The sequence below is a fragment of a genome, unplaced genomic scaffold (assembly GCF_019419815.1).
Source record: "Pyrus x bretschneideri cultivar Hongxiangsu unplaced genomic scaffold, Pyrus_bretschneideri_v1 Contig7, whole genome shotgun sequence".
In the NCBI taxonomy this organism is placed as follows: domain Eukaryota; kingdom Viridiplantae; phylum Streptophyta; class Magnoliopsida; order Rosales; family Rosaceae; genus Pyrus; species Pyrus x bretschneideri.
Genome location: NW_025999809.1, coordinates 11,374,868 through 11,389,743, shown reverse-complemented (window position 1 = coordinate 11,389,743; position 14,876 = coordinate 11,374,868). Strand labels below are relative to the sequence as shown.

Sequence of the window (14,876 nt, the reverse complement as noted above, 5' to 3'; positions counted from 1 at the left end):
TTACCAACCTCGGAAACAACAGGAACCAATACATCACGGCCACGTAGACAAATACCCACCTACGCAACCGTTAACATTTCCCGGGCCATGTGTCGCCCCAAATATTCCCATATTCATTTCTCCGTTCCCTCTTCCGCCAGTTCTCTCGCTCTTCCTCTCTCTCCCTCGCCCCCAAAGACCGAAACCCTTGTCTTCCGTGTAGGAGACCCCAATGGCGGCCGGGAACCAAGACGGTGGTCGATCGGCGCTGATCTTTCTCGGAACCGGGTGCTCCAGCGCCGTTCCCAACGCAATGTGCCTGATCCAGGCCTCCGATCCCTGCCACGTCTGCGCTCAGGCGCTCTCCATCCCCCCGGACCAAAACCCTAATTACCGGTAATTTTGAGATTTAGATCTGCCCTTTTGTGCTTGTTTGTATCGCGAGAAAGTGAAGGAAAGTGGGGAAAAAAAAAAAAAAAACTTTTGAACGATTTGTGTTTGCAGGTGCAATACGTCGCTTTTGATTGATCGTTGCGGAAGCGATGGTAACCACAGCTACATATTGATCGATGTCGGAAAGACGTTCCGGGAGCAAGTGCTTCGATGGTTCACTCGCTATAAGATTCCGAGAGTTGATTCTGTGAGTTTTGTTTGTGCACATTTTCGTATGACTAGTTATGATCTTCGGAACATTTGGCCGATTAGCATCAATGGTTTAGACGAATGCATGTTTAGCTTTGACTTGGATGCTTTTAAAAGGGTTGAAATTTATTTACGCGATGTACATTTGCTTTTCACAAGGAGGGATTCCGAAAAGCAAGAAATTAAAGGAAAGAAATTGGTTTTGTTTGGAAAGCATTGTAGTGCGATATGGTGGTGGGATGCTTGCTTTCTATGAATTATTTGCTAGAACTTCAGTAGCATGCCAGATTAGGAAGAGGTAGGTTCATGGTATGAGTGTGCGGAACCATCTCGAAGTGGGGGAGCTTACATAGGTTATGGGTGCTTTTAATCTAAACTATTTGAAAGTTGATAGAATTCCCCCCAATGTGACTGTAACTTGTCCTTGGAAGAGAGAAAAAATTTATGAAGTGAAAATGGCGAGTTATTTGAAAGTAATTTGTGGATGTTGGTTATGTTCATAGATTGTAATCGCAGTTTTGTATGTATACAATGAATTTTTGTGCACTGGAAGGTCCCTGCAATCATGATGCGCATGAAACGTGGTAAGAGTTGGGGATGGAATGAGAAAGTTGTAGGAGTGTCAAAGAGAGGAGTGGGTATTTGACAGAGATCATAAAAGTAAACATTTTAAAACAATGGGCGGTTGAATTGAAGATGTGGCTCAGTGTGTAATTACCATTTGTGGCTGGAGTATATTGGGCATTGCATGTACACGCAGAATAGTAATAGGGGTTTCTTCAGTAATAACAAAGATAACACGATTACTGTTACGTCCAAGTTTTTATTTTTGGAAAGTGTTATTGGCACTCCAAAAATCTCATTCTACACTCCTCACAAGTGTATTTTTCTTTCTAAATATAGAAAGTTTGGAGTGTAGAATGAGATTTTTGGAGTGCCAATAACAATTCCCTTATTTTTTGGTATTTGAAAGATTGTAAATACAGGGAGTTTAAGAACTAATTTTTCACCAACTGCAGATTATTTTGACTCATGAACATGCTGATGCAGTTCTTGGTCTGGATGATATACGTGCCATTCAACCTCATAGTCCCACAAATGACATTGATCCTACTCCCATCTACCTAAGTCATTATGCAATGGAGAGGTACAATCTTTTGGGTGAACTTGGATACTGTTCTGTTAAACTGCTTGGTTCAAAGGCAAAGTTTTGCTTTTTTAGCTTAATCTGGATACGGTTGCAAGTAGTGCAATACTTATGACCGTGTGATTCTTTGATGTTCTTTTTGGTATTTTGTTGCTCCATCTCTTTTGATGGAAATAAATCCTTAGTCTGCTCTGATTACATTATCGACTTAAAATCTAGGATTCACATAAAAAAAAAAAAAAAAAAAAAATTGTAACTGTGGACTGAGGAATATGTAAAAGAAATTACTCTAGGCATTATATCTGATATTTTTGTTTTTCAGTTTATGTGTAAATACTAAATACAAATGAATCTTAATGTGTCTGTTTTACCTTTGAATAGCATTGCAGTGAAATTTCCTTACCTGGTTAAGAAAAAACTTGTTGAAGGACAAGAAGTGAGACGAGTATCACAACTTGACTGGACGATAATTGAGGAGAGTATTGAAACACCGTTTCTTGCGTCAGGCCTACAATTTGTTCCTTTGCCGGTTACTCTCATCAAACCTTACTCAGTCATGATATGAAAATCCTATTTCTTGTTATTCTTGGAGTTTCTTACTGCTATTCCTTATATTAGGTGATGCATGGGGAGGATTATATTTGTTTGGGTTATCTATTTGGTGAAAGATGTAGAATAGCGTATATATCTGACGTTTCACGCTTTCCTGCAAGCACAGAATATGGTGAGTATTGCTTAGTTCCTTGGTACTTTATGGATATTTCTTATACTGTCAGTGCATTTTGTAAACATATTAGTGTTATTTTCTGAATAGATTAATAGTTAGGGAATTTTATTGTTAGACATTTCCCAAATGATGGGGCTCAATCGTGATTAAGGGAAATGTAAACTATGTTAGAGTATTTGAAGATAAGATCTTTAGGATTCCCTTCGTAAAACACCTTATAGCTGAGTTCGTTTTGACCTTCCTACTCTTTAATCTGCTAACAAAGCACTTGGAAAACCCTTTACACAGGAGAGTATAAGTACTCTTGAGACATTTTATCATTTCTATTTTAGTTTATTCTTTGTCAATAAATTTGGATTAACTTATGCAGTGATAAGGATGAGTCTTTCACCTTTTATAAGAAAAATGACTTCTTAAGCGAATCGGTTGCTTGGCTATGGGGATTGTTCCTTACGGAGAAACATTTCGTAGAAACTTTCTCACCTTTAGTAGGGAGAATTAGTTCTTGACATAAAATGCCTTCCCAAAACATTTGATCCTTTGAACATGCCCTTGCTCTTGATCTGCTGTGTCATTTACGAAACATTCTCTGTGTTTCTTACCTTTTATTTGGAAAAACCATACATTTGAATCTTGCAGTTATTTCAAAAGATGGAGCTGGACAGTTGGATCTTCTTATCTTGGACACACTATTCAAGGTCAGGAGAAAGTCTGTTAGCTCATCTTGTGTTTCCTGTTATTATTAAGGCATATTCTTCATAATCTGCTTTGCCTTTTGTTTCATTGCAGACTGGATCCCATAATGTTCACCTTTGCCTCCCACAGGTTGGTTTATACACTAAAAAAATATCTTTATTTGTTATAGCCAAATGTTCATGGCAGCGACTATAATGTTCGCAGACTCTTGAAGCCGTGAAGAGGATTTGTCCAAAAAAAGCCCTGTTAATTGGAATGACTCATCAGTTTGATCACCATGTAGACAATAAGTTTCTTATGGAATGGTCTGAGAGGTAAGAATTATGATCGCATTCCTTTATCGAATTGGATAACAGTCCAGGGGTTCTGTGGCTTTCATCATCTAGCTTTAGAGTTGAGACTAAATTGAATTATGGAACTACTTTTGCAATTCACTTTTCTGTACAGGTAAGAAACATTGTTACTTAAAGAAACTTAAGCTTTCAACTTTTCTGTTGTTTGCATATAGGGAAGGGATTCAAGTGCAGCTTGCGCATGATGGTTTGAGAGTGCCTGTAGACCTATGAAAGGTGCGCCGTGAAACATTAGGTGAATTATGGTATTAATGCAAGTACGTATTTGAAATGCAAAGATTAATGAGAACTCGATTAGGTGGGCAAATGAAAGTAACTCAATCCCTTTTTTACCTCTACTCACTCGTGGAGTGATTTTCTTCGTTCAATCCTTTCCTCAACCTCCCTCCACTCAGAACCACATGCATCTTCGAGTCTACAAGTGACTTGAAACAAGAGAACATGTGATAGTGGGATTCCAACTGAACAGCGTTAAAATCTTTTGAACTAAATTTTTTTCCCGTCTCATGTTACCTTACGCAAATAGAGTCGAAAGATGCACAAACAAAGGCTCATACATTTTGTGCTCTGCGTGCAGGTTAATGCTGCTGTGCATTAAGATGAATATACCGTATACAGTTTCCATCCCCATGTTGATGGGAGGAAAGCAGATGCATGCAATATTCTTGAAGTCCATACTCGGTGGTTGTATCAACCAGTGTCTCTGAAGACGTAAAATTATTTAACAGGGATTTTAGAACAGTTAGTTCACCAAAACCCACTTCACTTCGACGGCAGACGGAAACTTTACGCTCATCAAACTTGTATTATGGTGAGCCTACATTTACGTTTATACAGTGTGATGTTACAGCAGTTGATCACTAAATATTTCAACAATCATTTAATATTGAATGATTACGCTTTCTGGTTAGAGAGAAATTTAGCTACTACTACTGGGTGTTAGAATGCGGTAATCCAAGCCAGGTTCGCGTTGTCATGCGTTTTTAATTTTTCTACTTGACTGTGTAATTAACTTGAGATATTGTTGCAATCACATTTCGTTGCATGGAAGTTCCTTTCGTTTGGTTTATGTTTCGAAACTCAAGCCAAATGGTGTTCTTGCAATGCGAATGCGTTTGGTTTCCTCATAGCTGGATCTGTGGGTTGAGTGTGCAACGGTACTGGAAGCATGGCGCTTTCAGGAATCTGGACAATAAGGCCATCTCCAATCGAGAGTGGCTTAAAGTTCAAAACCAAAAAAATAGTCTAATTTGTCCAAAATTATTTTGAACCGATGGTTAGGCTATAATTTTATAAAGCTCATCAAGCTAGCTAAATGTAGCTCCTCTTCTTAGCTGCTCATTTTTAGGGTTCAGCTACTTAGTTGCAATAATTGGTTCAAATTCAATTGCCTGATTTGAAAACATAATATGGTAGTTCAATTAATTAGTAAATAAATGTAATGTATAAGTTTAAAACTAATAAATTATTGATGGGCTATGTTTATTCTATTCAGTTGGAGATAGTATATGAGTATGACCTAACACTGTTCATTTAAAAATAAATTTATTTACAAAATTATAGTTTTGGACAGTGCTATATTTAACTATTTCGATTGAAAATAACTTAAAAACACTTGTAGTATGTAAAAGCTCGTCTTGACATAAGGCAATTAATTCCTTCAAGCGAATAGTAACTATTCAAGAGACTTGCCCTTGGCAATTGGTATCTCCTTTTTACTCTAGTTTATAAATGGTGGGTGGTTTTGATCATTTCAAATAAATCTTCTAATTGACCAGTCAAACCCAGACTCATACTTTGAATGCCAAATATCTCAAACTAATCCAAATTTCATCGATGACGTTTTTTCTCTTTGGGGAAGGAAGGACCACCGGACGTTCTGACTGCCACCGTCACTCATTTTGTTAGACCGATGAAAACGTGCCACTTGTGCGTGAATTGTGTCAATAAGGACAGAAACAGCTCACTAGTTCTTCCAACAACAAGATTCTACTACTGGGTGTTAGAATGCGGTAATCCAAGTCACGTTCGCATTGTCATGCGTTTTAACTTTTTTTACTTCATTGTGTAATTGATTTTAGATATTGTTACAATCACATTTCGTTGCATACAAATTCTTTTCGTTTGGTTTAGGTTTCGAAACTTGAGCCAAATGGTGTTGTTGCAATGGGATAAGGATTGTCTGCCCTCCCACTTCTAGTGCCCTTCTGTTTTGTGTGGTTACGATTAAGCCACGTCAATATTTAAATTTTTTTTTTTATAGAGATAATAAGACAAAAATGAATAGTAATATAAAATGTTGACGTGATTTAACCGTGACCACACAAACAGGAGGGCACGGAAGGACACCGGAAGTGGGAGGGTAGACAATCCTTGTCCGTTGCAATGCGAATGCAATTGGTTTCCTCATAGCTGGAGTTGTGGATTGAGTGTGCAACAGTAGTAGAAGCATGGCACTTTCAGGAATCTGGACAGTAAGGTCATCTCCAATGGAGAGGACTAAAAGTCCAAAAGCAAAAAAATGGTTTAATTTGTCCAAAATTATTTCGAAACCGATGGCTGAACTATAATGTTATGAAGCTTACCAGGTCATTATTTGGTCAAAAGGGTATCAAGCTAGCCAAATGTAGCTCCCTTCTTAGCTCTTTTTTAGGGTTCAACTCCTCAGTTGCAATAATTGATTCAAATTCAACGGCCATATTTGAAAACATCGTATGGTAGTTTAATTAAATTAGTAAATAAATGTAATGTATAAGCTTAAAACTAATAAATTATTGATAAGTTATGTTTATTCTATTTGATTGGAGATGATATATGAGTACGACCTGATACTGTTCATTTAAAAATATTTTTTTTTCTTCAGAACTTTAGTTTTATACAGTGTTATATTTAACCACTTCGATTGGAAATAACTTAAGAACACTTCCGGTGTATAAAGACTTGTCTTGACAATAGGCAATTTAATTACTTCAAGCGAATAGTAACTGTTCAAGAGACTTGTCCTTGGCAATTGATATCTCCTTTTTACTCAAGTTTATATAGGACCTGATTTCTCTGTCTTTCCACTTCCCATACACTCACATTCTTTCTTATATGTACGGTCATGGTTAAGTCACATTAATATTTTATATCATTATTGCTTTTTGTCTTATTATCTCTATAAAAAATTAATATAAAATGTTAACGTGGTTTAATCGTGACATCACAAAATAAAAGAAGATGAAAATGTATGAGAACTAGAAAAGCTGGGTTCGTTTATAAATGGTGGGTGGTTTTGATCATTTCAAATTAAATCTTCTAATTGACCAGTCAAACTCAAACCCATACTTTGACTGCCAAATTTCTCAAACAAATCAAAATTTTCATCGATGACGTTTTTTCTCTTTGGGGAAGGAAGGACCACCGGACGTTCTGACTGCCACCGTCACTCATTTTGTAAGGCCGATGAAAACGTGCCACTTGTGCGTGAATTGTGTCAATAAGGACAGAAACAGCTCACAGTTCTTCCAACAACAAGATCCTACAATTTGTTGACCCACCAATACCAAATTACTAATTACCAATTATTTTCTCAGTACTATTTACTAGAAGTAAGCTTCATGTGTCTCCACGCATGTCTTCTTAACGGTGGTGCGAATCCGCAAATGGTCCATTGATACCTTATTAGAACGAAGACAGTTTTATATTTGACTAATAACTTAACTTAACACAAATGTGAGAACGATATATATATTTATAGTAAATTTGATATTATTTGTAGTTATTGTGTCTTGTTAACGGTGGTGAAAGCTTGTTAAAGGCTTTTCTAAATATTATTGATCAACCCCACTTAGTATTACAATCTAATAATTTTTTGCTCACTTGTAAGCGCTTCTAGTTTACATATGCCTTAAAACTAAGGGCTCATTTGGATATATTATTAAAATGATTGAAAGTATTTTTAGAGAAAATATTTTTTTGTTCAAAAACACTTAAAGTGCTTTCTGCAAGAAGCACCGGTTTTGTGCTTATTCCAGGAAGCACTTTAAGTGCTTTTCCAAAATCTACTTGCATTTTTACTAAGGATTGGTTTCAAAAATATTTTCACCAAAAACGCTTTTAATCATTTTAAAAGTACATCCAAACCAACACTAAAACAATATATAATCATGGATGTTACATGTATCCCCCTATCTTTTCCGCTATCTTGTATGTTAAATTTGGAACACAAAATTTCAACATCTGCAACACTGTCAATACATCTAGAAAGAGTCAAAGCATGCACAAGACCAACAACCACTCCATGTTTGCTATGCTTCCAGCTTCCAAGTCTTTCATTTTTTATTGTTTATTTATTATTATTATTACTGATAGCCATCCCTTTGTCCTTTTCAAAACAAGCCAAAGAAGACCAAAGAAACAGACTGCGATGCCCCCTTGATCAAGTTTCATTTTCTTTCTAACCACCTCCATAAATAACGCCACACTTTCTCTCACTTTCTCGTCGACCTTTCTACTTTCTAGTTATCTCTTAGCTTTCTGCTTTTCTGTTTCTTGCTAACCAAACAGAAAATAAGCTGCAGAGGAAAAAAGAGAGAGAGAGATTAGAAATGGCGTGCTTTGTGCCTTTCAACAGTAAAAATTTGGACATAAGCATGTTTGTGTTCAGGCCAACAATTGTGTTCGTCGATGACCTTCTTAATGCTCTCAAGCAATTCTCTGTGTGCACTGAGTCTCTTGGTTGTGTTCAAAGTTCCATCTTGCAGAGCATCCATGGAAATATGGTACGTACACATTTATATATCAGATGATATTGTTTACCCTATTTTATATTTAAAATACTTGTTTATATTCTTCGCGATAATTCGATCTTAATTAATCGGGCTGTTTTTTCTCCTTGATCATCAACAGTTCATATGGTTTGGAGCGTGGCTGAAGAGATCATGTGAAAACAAAGATTCATTGACTGCAAGCCTTGTAAGTCCATTTCCTGTTAATTACTCATATCTTGCTCTTATATATTCTCTCTCACCTCTCTTTTGTTTTTCTTTTTTGTTTTTTGTTTAATCTCAAAACAGAAATTAAGCTCTTTTCCTTAAATTATACTTTCTAAACCTCCAAATTTTCGAAATAAAGATTATAATAATTTTATATATACTTTCTCAGCTCGATGTAAATAGATGGCGTGTCAAGCATTGAACCTGAGCATAAATTTTGAAGTAAATCCAATAGCCAATGATATATCAAATATTCAAACTTACAAATCCAATTGCTAGATATTTATAAATCAAAATTGCTAAAAATTGTTATGCGAATTTTGACGCACCATCCTTGCTCTCGAACGGATCATGTATGGTGACTACATCTTATGCACAAAGAGCTCGTTTGAAACTGATTTTAAAATAGTTGAAAGCGCTTTATGTGAAAAAGTTTTTGAAACTAATCTTTAGTAAAAATGCAAGTGAATAAGTGCTTCATACAAGAAACACTTGAAGTGCTTCCTACAAGAAGCACTTACAAGGAGTATTTTAAGTGCTTTTGAAACTCACTTTTTTTCTAGAAGCACTTCTAGTCATCTTAATAGTATTTCCATACCAAGACTTTAGTATAGAAGTGCTTCTATCTCCACCTCAAATTACCTATGCAATTAGTCTAACATACGCATGAAAAAAGAAATGCGCATGTAACACACTCAAAATGTACGTGTAGTGTTGGAAATCCAACGAATAAGAAAACCTCTTTACCCCTTTATATAATTTCGAAGATATCAGAATTTTGAAATTCAGTACCATTAATTGGAGGTTTAATGATCCCATGCAGCTCTCAATGTTAACGAATTTATCGAACATGGCTATCTTACTCGATCACTCCTTCTTCGACGCGTATGCTGGAGAATCAAGTGACGGTTCTTGTGCAGCAAAATTTCGCAGAGGTGACACAGTATCACTGAGCACAGCCCTCATCAACGGCGGTGACATAAACAACGTCTCTTACGCATGCTTAGCGTTGTTCAGGTCGGGTTTTCAAAGGATGCAAGGCGTGACAGCCGGTGTTTGTTTGAAATGCCAAACCGGGCCAAGAATTGCTTCTCTCTTCGTGTGGAAGTCTCTGCACTATTGTTACTCATGGATTCTAAATTCCGACCAAAGAAAAGCAATGCTGCCCTATCTCGAAAGCGTCTCGATTGAGATTAAGTACGACATTTTTCGAGTAGTCTATGTCAGCGGCGACAGTGATATCAACCTGCAGGTCTTATATCCTCCTCATCAGATGTTAGAACCAGCTGCATGCGAAAACAAAGAAGGGCAGCTCATGCAAAGTACTTCCATAGTATAATCGTACGACTGAATTGAATTAATATATATATATATATGATGATGATGAGTGTATTATCTGGCCATCGATCATATCAATTTTTTTGTAAACCTACATATATTTATAAATAATATGGCCAAATCGGATAAATGATCCATGTGATCATATGCTATTCGGAAGATAGCTTTTGTGTTAAAAAAACTCGGATTTAAACCCCTGTGGTGTACTCCGTTAGCAATTTTAGTCCAAAAATGATTTTTCCGTTAACTATCTCCTAATACATGGGTAAATTGTACTTTGACGTGTGCACCTTCTTCCTCGTCTTTATACTGTCCAATGTATAATAACAAGGTCCGTAATTTGTAGTTTCACAACACCCACAAAACGCTTGATCCTCCAGAAATCCAAGACCTGACTTTGTCTTTTAGATCCAGTAGTGAACGATCAGGTATTCCCATAGAATGGCAACAACCCAACAAAGAACAAGGAAGCCGCAGCTCTTCCTCCTCCTCCTCCTCCTCAAAGCTAAATTCATTTTCTTCTTCTAAATTTCAGTATAATCAACAAATAAAAATAAAATCCCCCACAATAAAAATGGTGGGTGAATTGAAATAAAAGCTATTTATTTTCTTTCTTTTTATATGATTTTGGTTTCCCTTTTCTCTTGTTTCCTCTTTTTGCAAAAATTTGGAACGAAAACAGAAAGGCAAATCCTCCTCCTCCTCTTCTTCCTCCAAGAATCACACAAAACAATATCACAGGAGGAAATCAGACGGCTTAGGATGCACAAAATCTGACAATATTTACAGCCAAAATAATATCACCAACGAAGTGCTTAAAAATTAAGCGGCAGCAACAACTCGAAAAAACTTAAACAGTAAAGAAACCCTAACCGATTCCAGAGTCTTCAAGAATGCATCCGGCGATTGATTGGAGCATATACCGGCGATTCAATCGGAGCAGCAGCAAGTCCACGAGTCCAAGCAGATTGAAAAACCATGAGAAATCCAAGAGATATGGAAGCCAACGCCAGCATAGAACGAGATGAAGAGGACAATACGACGGGGTATGAGCAAAGCAAAAGCAGATGAAGAAGAACCAGAAGTCTCTATGTAGAAAGAGAGAAAAGAGGAGAGAGAGATTGATGTGAAAATTATGTTGACACACAAATTAAACCCTATTTGTGACAATTATAGTATAAATGCAAGTAGGGATCGTTCTAACCGGGGATTAACTAAGGATGTTAATCTACTCTAAACTGACCTAGAAACACAAAATTAAACTTTAAAACACTTACCTAGACCTATAGACTCAAAACAACTTAAAAAGGCTCAAAACAGCCCAAAACATTCAAATAGACTCAACTTAGACTCTAAAGGGTGATTTGGACGAAATTTAACTAACTTAGACTCAAAACACTAATTTGGACAGATTCAAACACTTTTCTAACTAATCTAACACACTTAATAAAATGGGGAATTGATTTGGACGAAATTAATTAAAATGGACAGATTGTAAACTAAACAGATTAGGCACTAAACTAGGTGAATTGAATGGGAAAAAGGCTAGTTAGGGGGTCCTTCTCCACACATGCACATATGTAACATAAATTGATTTCCAGATTTGATCCCTTTAAACCATGAATGACAATGCCCCAAATTAATTGTGAAAAGTACAAATTAACTTTCAGATTTTCCTAGTTTCATTGAATTGGATGGAAAACGCATCGACAATCAAATTATTCTTATCAAATTCCCTACATGAACTACATAATAGAGATAAAATCAAAGATCATTAAGTTTTTTGAAAACCCTAAGCATTAACTAGGCATTCGTAACTATGAATTGCATGATACTCTTGCCTAGAATTTACTTAATACAATCATGATTAGTGATTTCCACTACTTATGCATATAAAGTCATAACGATTAGGTGAAATTTCCTTATATCCTAACATCAAATTCATGTATGAAAACTAAGTATGCATCCTTAATCAACACACAAGAACAAGTTCTCAATAAATCAATTAAGCAAATCACATCCACAATTCAAGAAACAAAATCTGGAGGAAATCAATTCATATAAAACATATGCCCATAGTTTCGAATTCACCCCTAACTAAGAAAAACTTAGTTACACATGTTCATAACAATTGAAAAGCAAATTAAAATAAACATGGAAACGAAACAAGGGAAGAAAGAACTCTGAAAGTCTCCAATGGATGTAGATTTCTTGCGGCACAAGATGGTCTTTCTCCTATGGAAGCCACGGCACTCCTTCTTCTCCCTAGGACTTGCGGCACAAGATGTATTTTCCGAATGGATGGTGAATGATGTGAATCGATGAATGAATTAAGGGATGAATGGCTGCCTAGGGTGTCTAAGGGCTGCGGCAACTTTAAGTTTTATATATATATAGCATGGCAAAACCCTAGCAATCAGATTTAGGGTTAAACCTAGCTGATACAAGTGTTTTTGGGCCCCTAAGTTGCGGCAAGGGTTTGGGGATTAAGTCCTAGCCCAATCAATCTCAGATATAGACTTATACAATCCAAATCCAAGAGAAAAAGGGCCAAATAAAATCAGAATCCAATCAGAAAAAGGTTTAAGAATTTTCGTCCAAAATTGGGTCTTCTAGAAACTAAGTGTTTTATGGCTGATTTTGGGTGTTCTAGAAGGCATAAAAGGGGGAAGGTGTGGCACCCTTTTAGGGTCAAATAAGGCTTCTAGAAGTTAGGTTTTTAGGTCCACTTGTAGTTAGGATTAAGGTGGAACAAGATTAGGTTAGGATAAGATAAGATAAGGTTTGGATAAGATAAGGTTGGATAAGGTTTTGGATAATGTTTCCTCTTTTCTTGCACTTTCCTTATCTTCTTTGTCATGAACTTTCCTTTTCTGATTTGTAGCATGTTTCTAACCTCTTTTGACTCCAAATTTGTCCATCCATGTAGCTCCATATACAAGCTATCCAAAATAAGCCCAAAACTGCTCTAAAAGGCTCAAAATTGCCTTTTCTTGCCAAGTTTGTCATTAGGACCTACAAACAAACGAAAATAGCTCAAAACACTATAATAAGTAGTAATTAGCTCACTAAATGTAAGGAAATAACATAACTAAGTAGCATAAATATGCTCCTATCAGAAATTGAAGAAATTAAATACTAGGAAGAATGAGGATCAAAGGAGGAAAAGGAGGAGTATGGAGAAGGTTCCCTTTTTGTCGGAATCGACTCACATCTCAAGAAATGCATTTGCCTGTCTTTCACTTCTTCTTCTTCCTCCGCTTCTTGTACCGCCACCACCGACGCTGCCTGCAACTGCATCAACACTTTCTTCTCTTTTGTATCATCTTTTATTTTGCCACCTTCAATTCATGTCAAAGTATAATTTTACCCATGTATTAACAAATAGTTAACGGAAAAATCACTTTTAGACTAAATTTGCTAACAATGTACACCACAGGGGTTTAAATCTGAATTTTTTTAGCACATAACCTATCTTCCGAATACCTTATGACCACATGAATCATTTATCCGATTTGGCCTAATATATAATAAATAAATACACATGATTGTTACGAACCCTTTTCTCTTTAACTTGCATGGCAAGCAATACATATATTGACGCAGCTATGTCTTCTAGAAGAATAATATTTGGCTTCTTAATGCTCACTCTTAGGGTTAGCTCAAGTGGTGAGGGAAAGGCAGGGGCAATGAATTAGAATTATGCATCATAAGTTCAGAGTTTGATTCATTCCAATGTAATAAAGAAAAATGTTCAGCTTTTTACATATAATTATGTGTCATCAATCACGCTACAAGCAAAGTACAATTTTCTACACATTTGAAGAGTAGTTTGACATCAATGTGCAAACTGTTTATAGGGACCCAATTAAAAGACCTCGCCTGCCAATTTAAAGATAATAAGAAGTTAGGTTTGGATCTGGCATGCATATTAGAGATTTAAATCTGCATTTGATGCTCTTAGCTGGGATAGTCAAAATTACAAAGCCATTTCATGACTTTTCAATCATTTAAGGACCCTACTGGAAAATCTCTTGGAGAAATCATAACCAAACTAACAAATTGTCAAACTTTCCAAGGCAAATCACCTTTATTAGGTATCATATCCTTTGCTTTCTCTATCCATCTTCAGGAAGCTAATGCCTGCAATGAACTGCAAAGGCCCACAACGCATGATTATAAACCCAGAAATGAGAATTTCCCCTTTCCTAATTTCCATCTTCAACGAGAACCACATCCAACATTAAGATAATAAGAATGATGGCTTGAAAACATTTTTGCTCATAAGTACAACTAGAAGTACTTTTAAAATAAAAACGTTGAACGCTTTTTTACTAAAATATAGGTATTTCGTAGAAAAACACTTGAAAGTGAAAGCATTTAGCAAGTATTTCTTCAAAATTCACTTATATGAACCAAAAACATTTTAAAACTTTATGCTACACACATATATTTACAACTTTTGGCCGTCAGAAAGCTATTTTAGTATTTTTAAAAATAGTCTTAAACAAGTCATTAGTTTGCAAACCTTCAATGACTATAAATTAAAGCTCACCCAACCTTATCCTTGTGTCAAGAAAAAAGGGATCGAATTAAAATTATATTAATGAAACAAGGTGCTTCACATATCAAAACAAAGCTATTCCCTTGCAACTTTCAAATATTGGAGAAAGAAAAAGTGGCAAGTACTTAGGGGACCGAAATAAAATAAAGCTAAAAGGTCATTGAGCCTTTTGATTCAAATAGGATCAAAACAAACATAGTATTCTCTGCTACAAAAGGTCTAACACACTCCCTCTCTAGCTTGTTCTTTTTACTATTAAATCATTCATACCGCAATATGTGCAACTATTGATGCCTTTATTTTCTATGGTGGGTGCATGTTAGGTCTTTGCCCGGGTCTACAAGTCCTACAACCAAAAGTTTAAAAAGAGTGTTTGAATTATGTGACTAAAGGGCGTGCAATATAAAATTGACTACTACTGCTCGGGTCTTTTGCCTATAGAATATGAAATATG

The 14,876-nt window shown here is 36.0% G+C and overlaps 2 protein-coding genes across 3 annotated transcripts; both read left to right on the top strand.

Moving 5' to 3' along the window:
* The first annotated feature begins 184 nt into the window (after positions 1 to 184).
* LOC103951318 (putative hydrolase C777.06c) lies at positions 185 to 4,594 on the top strand. 2 transcript variants are annotated; one of them, XM_009362667.3, is made up of 10 exons: positions 185 to 375; positions 484 to 619; positions 1,641 to 1,768; positions 2,150 to 2,297; positions 2,387 to 2,492; positions 3,135 to 3,193; positions 3,285 to 3,320; positions 3,396 to 3,505; positions 3,700 to 3,760; positions 4,122 to 4,594. In XM_009362667.3, the coding sequence occupies exons 1-9, from the start codon at positions 212 to 214 to the stop codon at positions 3,755 to 3,757; spliced, it is 945 nt and encodes a 314-aa protein (XP_009360942.1). In that variant the 5' UTR covers positions 185 to 211; the 3' UTR covers positions 3,758 to 3,760; positions 4,122 to 4,594. The 2 variants fall into 2 exon arrangements, with proteins under 2 accessions (XP_009360942.1, XP_009360943.1); XM_009362668.3 differs by having other exon boundaries at positions 3,700 to 3,779.
* A 3,406-nt stretch (positions 4,595 to 8,000) lies between these two features.
* LOC103951317 lies at positions 8,001 to 10,021 on the top strand. The gene is made up of 3 exons (XM_009362666.3): positions 8,001 to 8,307; positions 8,435 to 8,500; positions 9,344 to 10,021. Exons 1-3 carry the CDS (start codon positions 8,134 to 8,136, stop codon positions 9,857 to 9,859), a joined length of 756 nt encoding a protein of 251 aa, XP_009360941.2. The 5' UTR covers positions 8,001 to 8,133; the 3' UTR covers positions 9,860 to 10,021.
* Positions 10,022 to 14,876: the final 4,855 nt, after the last annotated feature.